We start from the raw sequence: 14,569 nt of genomic DNA on the forward strand, positions 1-14,569 counted from the left end.
CACTGTCTCCATGCTCCTCACATGTTTGTAATAGAGTTACAGCAACCAAGTTTCCCATCTTCAGTTAAAGGGAAGCAGAAGTAAGAAAGATCTAGCCTGATGTTTTTGTTTCTTTGTCCTTTTATAGCCCAGATTGCCTCACTCAGTCACATGTTCCCTGTGCGGAGAGGTAGATCAAAATGAAGAGACACAGGACTTCGAGAAAAAACTTATGGAATGCTGTATCTGCAATGAGATCGTCCATCCCGGCTGCCTACAGGTGAGGAGAGGCCTAAAAGCTCCTGAAGTCTCAGCTGGTACTAACAGGAGGATGGGACACTGCCATGAGAGGCTGCCACCATCCCCACTTGGGCCCTCGTCTCTGAGGTCACTTAGCAGAGTGATCTAACATTAGCCCTTTAATTCACATATCTACTGTCAGGCTCTGTACTAGACCTTGAAGTTGATAAAACAATATGAAATACAAAATAAATCTGTTCTAGCCTCGTGGAACTTATAGTCTACCCTGGATATTGTGTTTGGAATTCTTAGGCCATTGTAAAACTGCAGGTTCTTATTTAAGGATGTCTTTGCTATATATCTCAGTGTTTCTCTGGACACTGATTCCCATAGGAAGTGAGAATAATATTTTCAACTGTCTATATCAGGCTTAGGACACAACTGAGCTATTAAAAAGTAGTTAGCTGGGTGCCAGTGGCTCATGCCTGTAATCCCAGCTACTCAGGAGGCTGAGATCTGAATTCAAAGCCAAACCCTGGAATGGAAAGTTTGTGAGACTCTTATCTCCAATTAACCACTCAGAAAACCAGAAGTGGTGCTGTGGCTCAAGTGGTTGAGCACTCACCTTGAGCTGAAGAGGTCAGAGCCCAGGCTGTCAAAAAAAAAGAAAAAAAAAGTAAGGATGCAGGCATGATGGCACACACCAACAGAACTCACCTTCAGACTTGAGTCTACTGATCTAGCATAGGTCCTGTGTTCCTAAAGCTCCCAGATGATCCTGATGTATAGTCAGAACAGAATACCACTAGGCTGGTGTGTGTGTGTGTGTGTGTGTGTGTGTGTGTGTGTGTGTGTGTGTGTGTGTGTGTGTGTGTGTGTGTGTGTGTGTGTGTGTGTGTGTGTGTGTGTGTGTGCGCGTGTGTGTGTGCGCGTGTGTGTGTGCGCGCGCGCGCGCGCGCAAACGCGCGCACACATACATATATTGGTACTGGGGCTTGAGTTCAGGGTTCCAGCACTGTCCCTTAGCTTTTTCACTCAAGGCTGGCGCTCTACCACTTGAGCCACAGCTCTACTTCTAGCTTTGTGCTGGTTAATTGGAGATAAGATTCTCATGGACTTTCCTACCCAGGCTGGCTTCCAACTATTATCCTCAGATCTCAGCCTTCTGGGTAGCTAAGATTACAGGTGTGAGCCACAGTTACCCCACTGAAAACCAACCATTTTACATGCATTTTTCTTCTTAATCTTTAAGACAATCCTGTGAAATTGGTCTGCAATATAGAAGTGGCTTGCATGGTGATATCTGCCTTTGTAGTCTAGTTATTTGGGAGGCTAACGGATATCACTTTAGCCTATGAGTTTGAGGTCATTTTGGGCAATGTAGTGAGACCCCAGTCTCAAAAAAAGTACATAGTTACTAGTACATTTTTTACTTTGCCAGAAACTATCAGCTGTTAGGACTAACACCTGTCTGACAGTGGTATTAGACTGTCATTTGTGAGAAACAGCCCAATTTCAAAAGATTAAAATGTGGGCTGGGAATATGGCTTAGTGGCAGAGTGCTTACCTAGCATGCATGAAGCCCTGGGTTCAATTCCTCAGTATCACATAAACAGAAAAAGCCGAAAGTGGTGCTGTGGCTCAAGTGGTAGAGCTGTTTGTTTATTGCCAGTCCTGGGGTTTGAACTCAGGTTGTAGGCACTGTCTCTGAGCTTCTTTTGTTCAAGGCTGGAGCCACAGCACCACTTCCAGCTTTTTCTATTATGTGGAGTATGTGTACTGAGGAGTCAAACCCAAAGCTTCATGCATGCTAAGCAAGTACTCTACCACTAAGCCACATTCCCAGCTCAAAATTTATTTTTTTTAATTACATATTTTCAGCTGGACTGCATAAATAAAATCCCAGGAGGTTGAGATCTGTAAGACTGCAGTTTGAAGCCAGCCCCAACAGAAGAATTTACTAGACTCCTTTTTTTTTTTTTTTTTTAACATTTTTAACCAACAAAAAGCAGTGCTGGAGCCATAGCTCAGAGTAGTATAGCATCAGTGTAGCAAGCAGAAGGCTCTGTAGTTTAAAACAGAAATCACATAGGATAGATGTATAGATAGATAGGTTTCTGAGAATGTAGGTGCCGACTACTTATTACAAAGCATTTAGTAAATGCCAACCACCTTTCTAAACACTTTATATAATACATGATTTGATTCTTACCACAACCCTATAATATGGTATGTGTCATATCCCAAACAGTTGAGCTGGTATATTGTTACTCGTATCCCCGTTGTACAGTTGAGAACATTGAGTTACAGAGACTGGATCATTAGTCACTGATGTCAAATAGTCATAAATATGACTGGGCATTAAGATCAGATCTGAAGCCACTGGTATAGACCCCCAGGAGAATCTGTCAGGAGAGAAGACCACAGATTGACAAAGACCTGTGGAAGTCTCTCCATGGAGCCTAATTTTAGTCAAATAGCCAGGAGTGAAGATTGCTGAGAGTGGTCAGTTACTTAGTGTCTGGGAATGGGTCTTAATGGTTGTTTGGAGCTAATTAGCTCTCACTTTGTCCTCCTTTGGGAACCAAAATGGTATCTATTCCAATTCTTTTCCACCTTGTGTTGCTGTGTGGTAAAGGCAGAAGAGAAGAGACTGAATTTTGTGTGTGTGTGTGTTTAAAAAAAAAAAAAAAATCCCTGTCTTCCTATAGATGGATGGAGAAGGGTTGCTTAACGAGGAATTGCCAAATTGCTGGGAGTGTCCAAAGTGTTACCAGGAAGACAGCTCAGAGAAATCCCAGGTAAAGGACTATATCCATACTGCCTTTGTGACAGGAAAGTAAATGTCAGGTCTGGGAAATTGCTGCCTGTAATACAGACAAATTATTTTTATTTGTTTGATTTCCCCCCCCCCCTTGGTTTTATTGTTGTTGTTTGGGGGAGGTTTTGTTTTTATTGTCTGTGAGCATGTTTGTTTGTTTACATATTTATTGTCAGCTGTGGGGCTTGAACTCAGGGCCTGGGCTCTCTAGACCCTGAGAGAGCCTCAGAGAGCCTCTTTGTGCTCAAGGCTAGTGCTCTACCACTAGAGCCACAGCACCATTTCCTGTTTTTGAGTGGTTCATTGGAGATAAGAGTCTCTTCATAGGTACTTTCTGCCTGAGCCAGCTTTAAACCACAATCCTTAGATCTCAGCCTGACTTCCTGGGTTTTTTTATTTTTTTGTCGGTCGTGGGTCTTGAATTCGGACTGGGCCGCTATCCCTCAGCTCTTCAGCTCAAGGAGAGCCCCCTACCACTTGAGCCACAGTGCCACTTCCAGTTTTCTGAGTGATTTATTGGAGATAAGAGTCTCACAGTTTTTTTTTTTTTTGCCCCGGCTGGTTTTGAACCGTGATCCTCAGATCTCAGCCTCCTGAGTAGGATTACAGGCATGAGCCACTGATACCTGGCTGGGAGTTTCTAGATTTTGCTTTTTATATAACAGAATGTTGAACTTGGGGTCCACAAATGCTGGAAGTCCTTGCTATATGTTCTGTGGCCCTAGAGAGGGCGGAACCACCTTTAGTCTGTTGGGAAGGAAAATTAGGTAATATGCAGTTCTCTCTTGAGGAGTGTAACTGGAGGAGAGGCTGTAACAGGCTGCTGGTGTTTTCCAGAATGTGTACTAGAGATTCCAGTTAAGCCAGTTCACATTTTTGTCATCTTCACCTTTTTTGGCCTCACAAAAACCTGCCTATTCCACATGCTCCAATGTGCCTGCCATTCAAAGACAATCCCGCCCCCAGGGGAGGTAGGGACTGGCTCTGTGACCTTGGTCAAGGTAAACTAATTTTGTTGGTCTAAGTCCAGTAATGACAATGGACCAAAATGAAGGGTTGCTGACAAAGGCTAGATAAGATCTGCTGAGAGCATTTAAAAGGGGTGGCCACTCTAGTGTCTCTACTAGTGGGGAAGTAGATATAGGTGAATGTCCTTCTTATCTTCTCTTTTTTTGGTCAGTCCAACTCTGGGCTTTGCGCTGTGCCTCAGCTCTTCAGCTAGCGTTCTACCACTTGAGCCTTACCACTTCTGGTTTTCTGAGTGGTTTATTGGAGATAAGAGTCTCGGACTTTCCTGCCCAGGCTGGCTTTGAACCTCAATCCTCAGATCTCAGCTTTCTGAGTAGCTAGGATTACAGGCGCAAGCCACCGGTGCCCTGCGAATGCCCTTATCTTATTTTTTCTACTTAGGAACTGAGTTTGTGAAAAGTTTTAGTCTCCCTAGCTACTCAGGAGGCTGAGATCTGAGGATTGAGGTTCAAAGCTAGCTCAGCCAGCCCGGGCAGGAAAAGTCTGTGGGACTCTTATGTCCAATAAACCACTCAGAAAACTGGAAGTAGCACTGTGGCTCTAATGGTGGAACGCTTGTCTTAAGCTGAGGAGCTGAGGGACAGCTCCCAGGCCCAAGACCAAACAAAAAAAAAAAAAAAATTGGGGCACTAGTAATTCATGACTATAATCCTAGCTACTCAGCAGGCTAAGATCTGAGGATCACAGTTCAAAACCAGCTGGGACAGGCTTCAAGACTCTAATCTTCAATAAACTACTCAAAAACCAGAAGTGAAACTGTGGCTCAAATGGAAGATGCTAGCCTTGAGCACAAAAAAGCTCAGGAACAATGTCTAGGCCCTGAGTTCGTCTAACATTAGACATAGACATATCATTTGGGTGAAAGAGCAAAAGTAGGCTAGGCACTGGTAGCTCATAATCCTAGCTACTGAGATCTGAGGATCTCAGTTCAAAGCCATCCCTGGCAGGAAAGTCTGTGAGACTCTTATCTCTGAATAACTACCAAAAGGCTGGAAGTGGAGCTCAAGTGGTAGAGCACTAGCCTTGACTAAAGGAGCTCAGGGATAGTGCCAGGTCCTAAGGTCAAGCCCCAGGACCAGCAAAAATATGGGGGTGGGGGTGGGGGCGCAAAATTAAGAGACTAGAGCCAGGTGCTGGTGGCTCTTGCCCATAATCCTAAACTACTCAGGAGTTAGATCTGAGGATTGTGGTGAGACTCTTTCTCCAATTAACCACCAGAAAACTGGAAGTGGTGCTCTGGCTCCGAAGTGGTAAAGTGCTAGCCTTGAGAGGATAAAGTTCAGGGAGAGTGCCCAGGCTGAACTCTGGGCCTGGGCGCTGTCTCTCAGCTCAAGGCTAGCGCTCTACCACTTGAGCCACAGTGCACTTCCAGCTTTTTCTGCTTATGTGGTGCTGAGGAATTGAACCCAGGGCCTCATGCATGCAAGGCAAGCACTCTACCACTAAGCCACCTCCCCCACCCACCCCCTTTTTAAAAAAAAAAAAAAACAAACTTGAACTCGCCTCAGCCTTCTTGGGTTCTGGGATTATAGATGTGCACTTAGCCAGGCATTGATCTTCTTTAAAGTCTGGGAATGGGAATCTCAGAAATGAAACCCTTTAGGGCCCACGTAGTGCTGTGTTCTCCAGATGGTGACTTGGCCAAGGCCACCCAGGCACCCGGAGAGGACCAGAGTTTAGTTTTTTAGCTTGGCTCCAGGGTATAGAATCAAGTAGCTCATATTTTAGATTTCACTTCTGTACTTGGACACAAACCTTTTTGTCACAGGTAGGTTTCTAATTTCTGATTTTTGCTCCATAAGTAGGATTCTCTTGACACAGACACGAGCTCTGAGAAGATGGTCCTTTCTGGCAACAGTAACCTATCTTCTCTCAGGCTGACCCTGTCACTTTAGAACATTTGGGGAAAAGGAAACACTGATGTAGCTTTTCTGGGTGTGTTTTGTAGAAGCGGAAAATGGAAGAAACCGACGAAGAAGCTGTGCAAGCCAAAGTCCTGCGGCCCCTGCGGAGCTGCGAGGAGCCTCTCACTCCCCCCCCTCACTCCCCCACTTCCATGCTGCAGCTTATCCATGACCCCGTTTCCCCCAGGGGTATGGTGACTCGGTCATCTCCTGGGGCTGGCCCCAGCGACCACCACAGTGCCAGCAGAGATGAGCGCTTCAAACGGCGGCAGTTGCTGCGGCTGCAGGCCACAGAGCGCACCATGGTACGGGAAAAGGAGAACAATCCCAGCGGCAAAAAGGAGCTGTCTGAAGTTGAAAAGGCCAAGATCCGGGGATCGTACCTCACTGTCACGCTACAGAGGCCCACCAAAGAGCTCCACGGGACATCCATTGTGCCCAAGCTGCAGGCCATCACGGCCTCCTCTGCCAACCTTCGCCATTCCCCCCGTGTGCTAGTGCAGCACTGCCCAGCCCGAACACCCCAGCGTGGGGATGAGGAGGGACTGGGGGGAGAGGAGGAAGAGGAGGAGGAGGAGGAGGAGGAAGATGACAGTGCAGAGGAGGGGGGTGCAGCCAGGCTGAATGGCCGGGGCAATTGGGCTCAGGATGGAGACGAAAGCTGGATGCAGCGGGAGGTCTGGATGTCTGTCTTCCGCTACCTCAGCCGCAGAGAACTTTGTGAATGTATGCGAGTGTGCAAGACGTGGTATAAATGGTGAGCAGGGATACACGGGGTCAGATGTAGGGGCATGGGAATAGGTGTCAGGGCTTCATATGAGAGTGGCATGTACCTTGGCACCTGAAGGCTTGTGGGTTCCTCCTGTAAGGAGCAAAGGGGCCCAGCCTGGGTCTTATTAAAGATGTAGTCCATCGTGGCTGAAGATGCCATTAGGGGAATTGGGGCCTTCGCCTCCTTTCCCTGCTGTATGCTTCTCCAGCACTGCTGGAAGGAGGGCAACTGATTCGGAGGGTGGGTTTGTGCAGTTCCTGCTAAAATTTCAGGCTCTTGCCGGCCTGAAACTTCCCCCTTACCTCAACATATCACAAACTCATTGGGAGCCTAGGACACCCACCCAAGATGGTGGGCATGCTTTCCAAATGAATTTGAAGATGTTCATAATTCTCCACAACTGTAATTCTCATCCCCCAAAATCTGAATCCAAATTCCTTTCTCCAGCGGGGTCCAGTTGTGAAGCGTCTGGAGACTTAATTGTCCTTGATGAATCCAACCATTTTCTTCTCAAGTTGAACAGACGCTCGTTAAGGAAATCCCTGGGGAATGTTCTCTTGGGTAACTTACAAGAAATGCTACTGAAGAGGCTGGGATGTAAGGATCGCAGTTCAAAGCCAGCCTGGGCAGGAAAGTCTGTGAGACTCTTATCTTCCAATTTACCAGCAAAAATACTGAAGCTGTGCTGTGGCTCAAGTGGTAAAACGCTAGCCTTGAGGGAAAAAATAATGCCCAGGGACAGTGCCCAGGCCCTGAGTTTAATCCCCAGGACCAGCACAGACAGAACAGAACAGAAATGCAGGTTTTCAGAGCCCATCCCAGACCTGCTGAATCCATCTCTGTGGCAGGCCTGGAGCATACTCTCCCACGCCCTCTTTTAAGGGATGCTGCTGTGTGCTCAAGTTGGAGAAGCTCTTCTACCATAGAAGTTTGATGTGCCATGGGTAAAGTTTTGTTCAAACAATAAATAACCCTATTCTTTTGTCAGTAAGAGTTTATGTTCCAAATCAGAATTAATATGTAATTACCCAAATTCTTTTTTATACAGTTTGTGGCCCTGTCTGCTTCTACCCCTTGTTTTTCAGGCCACCATCCATAAGACTTTCATTGTGTGCATGTCTCACTGTCTCCTGCCAAGCAGACTGAGCCAGGCTTGGGGGCAGGGACTATAAAATTCTAAGTGGAAGTTTGCTTGGTGCAGTGCTGTCTGTAGCATGTGGATTTGTAGACTGCAGTGGAAAGGCAGGCCTCTCCTTTCAGTTCTGGCCTGGACTGACTAGAAAATGTGAAGCTACTGCTGAAGCAGAAACCTGAGGGTGGAAGAGGACTCTTCTAGGCCTGATAGAGAAGGCTCCTTTGGCCTGAGACAGTAATTGGCTACGGCAGAGTGCGTTGTGGAGATTCTGAATAGCACCCTGCATTTCTCTCAGCTATGAGTGACTGTCAGTGGAGAGAACGGAGCAAGCCAAGTAGCTTCAGGCAATGAAAAAGTCCAGAAATTTTAACATGTTCTCTCATACATCCTTCAGTAGGAGCCATGCCATTTTACTACAAATGAAGGGTTTATATGTATTGTTGCTGTGTGTCCCAAGTTCATTGGTCGTTATGTACTATTTAACATATGGGTTTGTGAAATGTACACTTGTTATAAAGAATAGTTGATAAAGGCAGTTTTTTACTATTCTGCAAGGGTGTGATCCTTCTATTCATGTAGGGGAACTTAGAATAACCTTCCGGATGAACTGCTTTTTCCAGAAGCCTTCCAGCAGCCTGTGATGGGAGCTCCACTGACAAGGGCTATTGAGTTATTAAGAGCTAGTTCTCTTCCCTCTGTCACAGGTGCTGCGACAAGAGACTTTGGACAAAAATTGACTTGAGTAGGTGTAAGGCCATCGTACCCCAGGCTCTCAGTGGTATCATCAAGAGACAGCCAGCTAGTCTCGACCTCAGTTGGACCAACATCTCCAAAAAGCAACTGACGTGGCTGGTCAATAGATTGCCAGGTAGGTGAGCTGCCAGCCCTGTCCTTCTACAACCCAAGAAGGTACAGCTGGGAATGTTGCTGTTGGTGATAACATTGGCAATACCGTTTAGCATTGCTTTAGGACAGCTTGTGGCTATGGTCCTGTGTCATTGTTACCTTTTGCCTGGCATGAGATTTACCCAGGGCCACCTTAACTATCCATCTCTGAGGAGTCAGTAGTATAGCCACTGGAGAGATAACTTGAGTCAGATGTTGCCTGGAGTGTTCCCTTGTAAGTCCTTGTGCATTTTGAGGTCTCAGAGAGAAAGCCAAGCAATCAGTCTACCACCAGAGCAGAAGTAATAGAGTACCATAGAAATCTTTAGACTTGACTAGGGCATAATCTATCTCTCCTTAGACTGGAAACCTGTTCATTTTATTCAGATCAGCTGGTTATTGAGGCTCTCAATGAACTCTTAAGCAGTGTGTTGCATGGCTCTGTTTCTGTTGCTTGCAGGACTGAAAGACCTCCTCCTAGCTGGCTGCTCTTGGTCTGCTGTCTCTGCCCTCAGCACTTCCAGCTGCCCCCTTCTCAGGACCCTTGATCTTCGGTGGGCAGTAGGAATTAAGGACCCTCAAATTCGAGATTTGCTGGCTCCACCAGCTGATAAACCAGGTATGCTCTGGGCCTGGCTTCTGTGTGCTTATCTTGAAAGGTACCTTTGTCTTTCAACAGAACTCCTTGACTCCAAGGTAATCTTAGAATGAAGCTACGAGAGGAGGGAAGAGTGCTAGATGAAGATAAGAGTAAAGGGCCTTGCACAACTGTAACTTATTTACAAGTAGATAATTGCTACAAAGGGAGAAGCCCCTTCTGTGGGTCACTGGAGTTTGAAGCCCAGAGAATCTAAGCCTAAGGAAGTCTCACAAGGCTGGTTCAGGGGGAACATCGAATGACTGCCTAGAAAATCACGGGAGTGTGGGAAGGAAAGGAGCATTCTGCATATAGCCATGAAAATGAAGCATAATCTCGCATTGCAAAGAAAGCAAACTCCTCTTGTTCTCTAGAAACTGTCCCTAGACATTGCTCACTCCCTGAAGCAGAGTTGGGTGTGGGCAATTCAGCCTCATCACGTCAAGATGGCCGGGCCAACACATGCTGCCTGGGGCTTTGGAGCTGGATTATAGAAGAGTTTTGGAATCTTTAAAAGTTATCATTTCCTACTTGGAGAGCAGGAAATGTTTCTCTCCTCTTCTTTCTCTACTTTAACCTGGCTTTTGAGCCATCTAGCTAGCTGGAACCTGCTGTTTTCTTTTTCCTTGCTTTGCCACTTTAAAGAAAAAGTTGGGGGGCTGGGAAGGTGGCTTAGTGGTACAGTGCTTGCCTAGCATGCATGAAGCCCTGGGTTTGATTCCTCAGTACCACATACACAGAAAAAACTAGAAGTGGTGCTGTGTCTCAAGTGGGAGAGTGCTAGCCTTAAGCAAAAGAAACTCAGGGACAGTGCGCAGGCCCTGAGTTCAAGCCCTAGGACTGGCAAAAAAAAAAAAAAAAAAAAAAGGTTGGGCACCCAGTAATCCTAGCTATTCAGGAGGCTGAGATCTGAAAATCACGGTTCAAAGCTAGCCTGGGCAAGATAGTCCATGAGACTTTTTTTTTTTTTTTTTTTGGCCAGGGCCTGAGCACTGTCTCTGGGCTTCTTTTTGCTCAAGGCTAGCACTCTACCACCACTTCTGGCCTTTTCTGGTTATGTGGTACTTAAGGAATCAAACCCAGGGCATCATGCATGCTAGGCAAGCACTCTACCACTAAGCCACATTACCAGCCCCTCCATGAGACTCTTATCTCCAATTAACTACCCCAAACCTGGAAGTGGAGCTGTGGCTTAAGTGGTAGGGCACCAGCCTTGTACAAAAATGCTCAGGAACAATGCCTAGGCCCTGAGTTCAAGTCCCAGAACTGTCACCAAAAAGGAAATTTTATTGTAAGTTCTTTGCTTGCCCATGCAGGTCAGGACAATCGCAGCAAGCTTCGGAACATGACTGACTTCCGGCTGGCAGGACTTGACATCACAGATGCCACACTTCGGCTCATCATTCGCCACATGCCCCTCCTGTCTCGACTCGACCTTAGTCATTGTAGCCACCTTACAGATCAGTCCTCCAACCTACTCACCGCTGTCGGGTCTTCCACGCGTTATTCCCTCACTGAGCTCAATATGGCAGGTAGGCTGCTACCTTTGTTCATGCTAAGTGTGCCCCTGCTTCCTGGAGACCCAGCTGGGTGTTCTTGGAACTTGACCAGTAAGCAGAATGATTTGCAGTCAGTTGACTGAACCATGTTAGCTCACTTCTTCCCATCAACACAAGAAAGGCTTTGCTTCTTTTTTAACTGATGGAGACTGAGGCATGGAGGAGTTAAGTGAGGTGCTCTGTGCAGGGCCACCATCAAACTGCACCCTCGAGCCTGCCAACCCTTGTGGGACTGCAAAGGAGGCAGCAGGAGGCCTTCAGAGGCCGCAGTGCTTGCTGCCAGCACTTCTGCTCTTTGAAAGAGGATCTTTCAAGACTGACAAAGCCTTCATCACGTTAGAGAGGGTTATGGGAACTGAATGGCAAGAAGGAATCTGGGGCTGTGTGTTTGTGACTTGATTCTCTTGCTCATTTTGCCCACAGGTTGCAATAAATTGACAGACCAGACCCTGATCTACCTACGGCGCATAGCCAATGTCACCTTGATTGACCTTCGAGGATGCAAGCAGATCACTCGAAAAGCCTGCGAGCACTTCATCTCAGACTTGTCCATCAACAGCCTGTACTGCCTGTCTGACGAGAAGCTGATACAGAAAATCAGCTAAGACACACCCAGCCTGGACTCATCAGGAAACCAATCTTCCCCTGCCTTCCCACTGAGGAGAGTCTTTCCCTGATCCTGCATAGGCTCCAGGCCAGCGGCACACTCCCTCTCTGCTCTCCTGCCCTGAGCCCTGCTCGCTCGCATAGGCGGGGCAGAGAGAGTGGTGGATGCCAGGCTTGCCTGCCTGCTCCTCTCCCTCCCAAGGAAAAAGGAACAGCAGTTGATCCAAGAGGAAAGCACGGGCAGTGCCGTCAGGAGGCCAGGCTTTCAGTTTGGGATGTTTGTGCAACTTTCACTTGTACCAGGCCCACGACCCGCTTTCCCACCTGTGGTCCCCAGCAGCGCCTGGTTCTGTGCAAACTCTAGGGAAGAAAGTGCCCTGTCCTCGTGGCCAGGTTCTCCTCGCGGTGTCCAGTGCGTGTCTCCTCCATCTCACTCTCCCGGCTTCTGCAGGAGGGGCCAGCAGCCCCAGGATGCCAGGCCCGGCAGGTCCCACTGGTGCTGTGATAACTGAAGCCTCGCACCAATGTCTATACGCTCGTCCTCATTTCCTGTCCCTGAGCTTGATGCTGTCTAGCACTAGTAGCACCCGTGCTCATTCACACGTGGCTCCCTGCGACCCACCTGCCCCACCCAGCTTTCCCACCAGTCTCTGTGAGGTCCTTGTTGCACTTATTGGGGTTGAAGCTCTTCAGAGGAGCATGGAACTGTACCCCGAGGGACACCCCCATCTCATTGCTACCCAGACAGATTCTGAGACAGGCACCATCTCTTCGTCCCCCTCTCGCCTCCCACTCACTGCCCTTTTCCACGTGTCCTCGTCCCCACCTGAATTGGGTTTTCCCAGGATGCATGTCCCCAGAGGGAGCAGCCTGTTCCCCGGGTGAGGGGAGCAGACGAGTGGCCTCTAGACCAGGCTTTTCTGGGCCTCTGGGTTAGTGTAGCCCCTGAGCTCAGGTCTGTGCATTGCCTCGTGGCTCGCGGACCTGATACCTTTTGAGGGGAGGAGAGGGGTCTTGCTTGGAAGCCAGTCACCCACCCTCTGCCCGCAGATGTGGAAAGGGGGTGTGCATGTGCCTCTGTGTGTGTGTGTGTGTGTGTGTGTGTGAGTGTGAGTGAGTGAGTGGCTGAGTGTGCTGCGCGCGTGTGTGTACAGGAGAGGGGAGCATGGAATTCCCACTCCACCACCCTTCGTCAAGCCCCATCAGCTGCCCTCTTTTACTTTGCATTGAACGGCCTGTCCAAAGATCCTCTCTCTAGGGCAGCAGAGAGCTTTTTGCACTTTAAAAAGAGAAGGAGAAGAAAGGTCGGAATTTGTTTTGGGTCAATATTTAAATGTGTGAGGAGATGCTCAGTAGCAGCAGCCAGTGGCAAGTGTATATGATAGATGCAAATTTGCACTCTGCTCCCCATCTGTAGGAGATTGATAGCACAACCTTGCCCCACCCCTTCCCCCTCTTTACTGTAGCCCAGTCTCGGGCTTTCCTCCCAAACCCTATTCTGAGGGGACAGAGCCCCAGCACCAGGGGTCTGAAGTGTGAGCCACCTGAGGAGAGATGCCAACTGCACCCTTGCCACTGCCAAAGCAATAGAAGCAGAGAGGTTCCCTCTTTGTCACCTAGCCCAGCTTTGATCCTGGCATTAAGCCACCATTTTAGGGAAAACTGGGTCTGGTAGGGGTAGCATTGTGTCTGTTTCTTCCAATCTGCTGATTCTCTTGGCTGCACCTTAAAAACAGCAGCAGCTTGCTCCCGTGACCCTTCGCCCCTTCCATTGGTCTCCAGGCCCTAGCATTCTGGGGCCAAAACCTTGAGGAAATTCCAGTGACTTATTCCAGAGTGCCTCAGTTAGGGGAACTTCTCTGTAAAGAACCCTGGGTATTGAGCAGAAACCTTAGTATTGTCAATGACCTATATGACCGGACGCTTCCTCCCCTCGCCCTCCCCTTTTTGGTTGCTCCTGTGGAAAATACTGAAAAAGATTACTAAGTTTTGTTGTCTTTTCATAAAGGAGGGGAGCAGGCGAGGCCCCTTCAGAGCAGGGATTGCGCCGGGACAGTGCCTCTGACTTTGGGACATTTCACCCGCAGAAATTTCCAAACTGATGGTTTGTTTTGGGTTTTGTTTTTGTTTGTTGATTGGTTGGTTTGGGAAAAAAAAAAACAAGCATTTGTACCGTGCACGTAAATTGGTCAGCCGTAAGGGAGCCCAGGATGGTGGCAGACGGACCGACACCTTTGCTGGCTTTTCCCTTTCTTTGGGACTGTGAGGGACGAATGGTTTTAAGAGGTGAGGGTGGGCCCGTGGGGAAGAGAAGACATCTCTGGGAACAGGGGAGCTGGGGAGTTCCGTCGTATTCCTGCATCTACTCTTAGCTGCAGCCGTGCCGAAGAGCCTGCCCTCAGACTGTAGGGCCTGACCTCTGCCTCCATCTTTCCATGTACCGGGGCAAAAAACCACAAAGGAAAGGAAGAAAATTTATATATATATATACATATATATAAATAATATAAAATCACTTGGTGATTAAAAAAACTGCTCCATAAATAAAACTCCTAAAGTCACTATGTTTAAAGGGTTTGGTTGTGTTTTTTGTTTTTCGGGAAAAATATTGTAAATATATATTTTTTTGTTGCTGATTTAGAGTCAATCTCCAATGTTGTGCTAAAATTTTTAAATTAAATGTAAGCATTAAGGGGATGAATCTTACTATCTCAACACATTACGGTTATTTTGGGCCAGGGGATGGAGGGAAGCTAGTTGGACTTTGTTTTGTTTTCTAAAAGTTCTCCACTTTGGGATTTAGAAAGAGTAAGAATGTCTTTCCTCTGACACATAGGAATGGGAGATATTTGTGTAATAAAATTTTTAAAAGACAAAAAAAGACATAGCCTCCAATGGGAAATATTTTGATTTGGGTTTTTGTTTTGTTTTTGTTTTTAAATAAAAAGACTTTAAAAACAAAAACTAACCTTTTTCTGCTTTGGCGTGTGTGTCTGTGAGAA

At 47.4% G+C, this 14,569-nt stretch overlaps 1 protein-coding gene across 2 annotated transcripts in view; it reads left to right on the forward strand.

Annotated features, from left to right (window-relative positions):
- Positions 1-14,139, forward strand: part of Kdm2a (lysine demethylase 2A) — a 108,290-nt gene extending 94,151 nt beyond the window's left edge. For both annotated transcript variants that reach the window (XM_042675590.1, XM_042675589.1), the window contains 7 exons: positions 128-259; positions 2,931-3,020; positions 6,018-6,730; positions 8,585-8,748; positions 9,226-9,384; positions 10,719-10,934; positions 11,385-14,139. In XM_042675590.1, the coding sequence (XP_042531524.1) occupies positions 128-259; positions 2,931-3,020; positions 6,018-6,730; positions 8,585-8,748; positions 9,226-9,384; positions 10,719-10,934; positions 11,385-11,566 (1,656 nt within the window). In that variant the 3' untranslated portion in view covers positions 11,567-14,139. The remainder of the gene's footprint in view (positions 1-127; positions 260-2,930; positions 3,021-6,017; positions 6,731-8,584; positions 8,749-9,225; positions 9,385-10,718; positions 10,935-11,384) is intronic.
- The last annotated feature ends 430 nt before the right edge of the window (positions 14,140-14,569 follow it).

Source organism: Dipodomys spectabilis, unplaced genomic scaffold (genome assembly GCF_019054845.1).
Source record: "Dipodomys spectabilis isolate Male_0828 unplaced genomic scaffold, ASM1905484v1 ptg000030l, whole genome shotgun sequence".
Lineage (NCBI taxonomy): Eukaryota > Metazoa > Chordata > Mammalia > Rodentia > Heteromyidae > Dipodomys > Dipodomys spectabilis.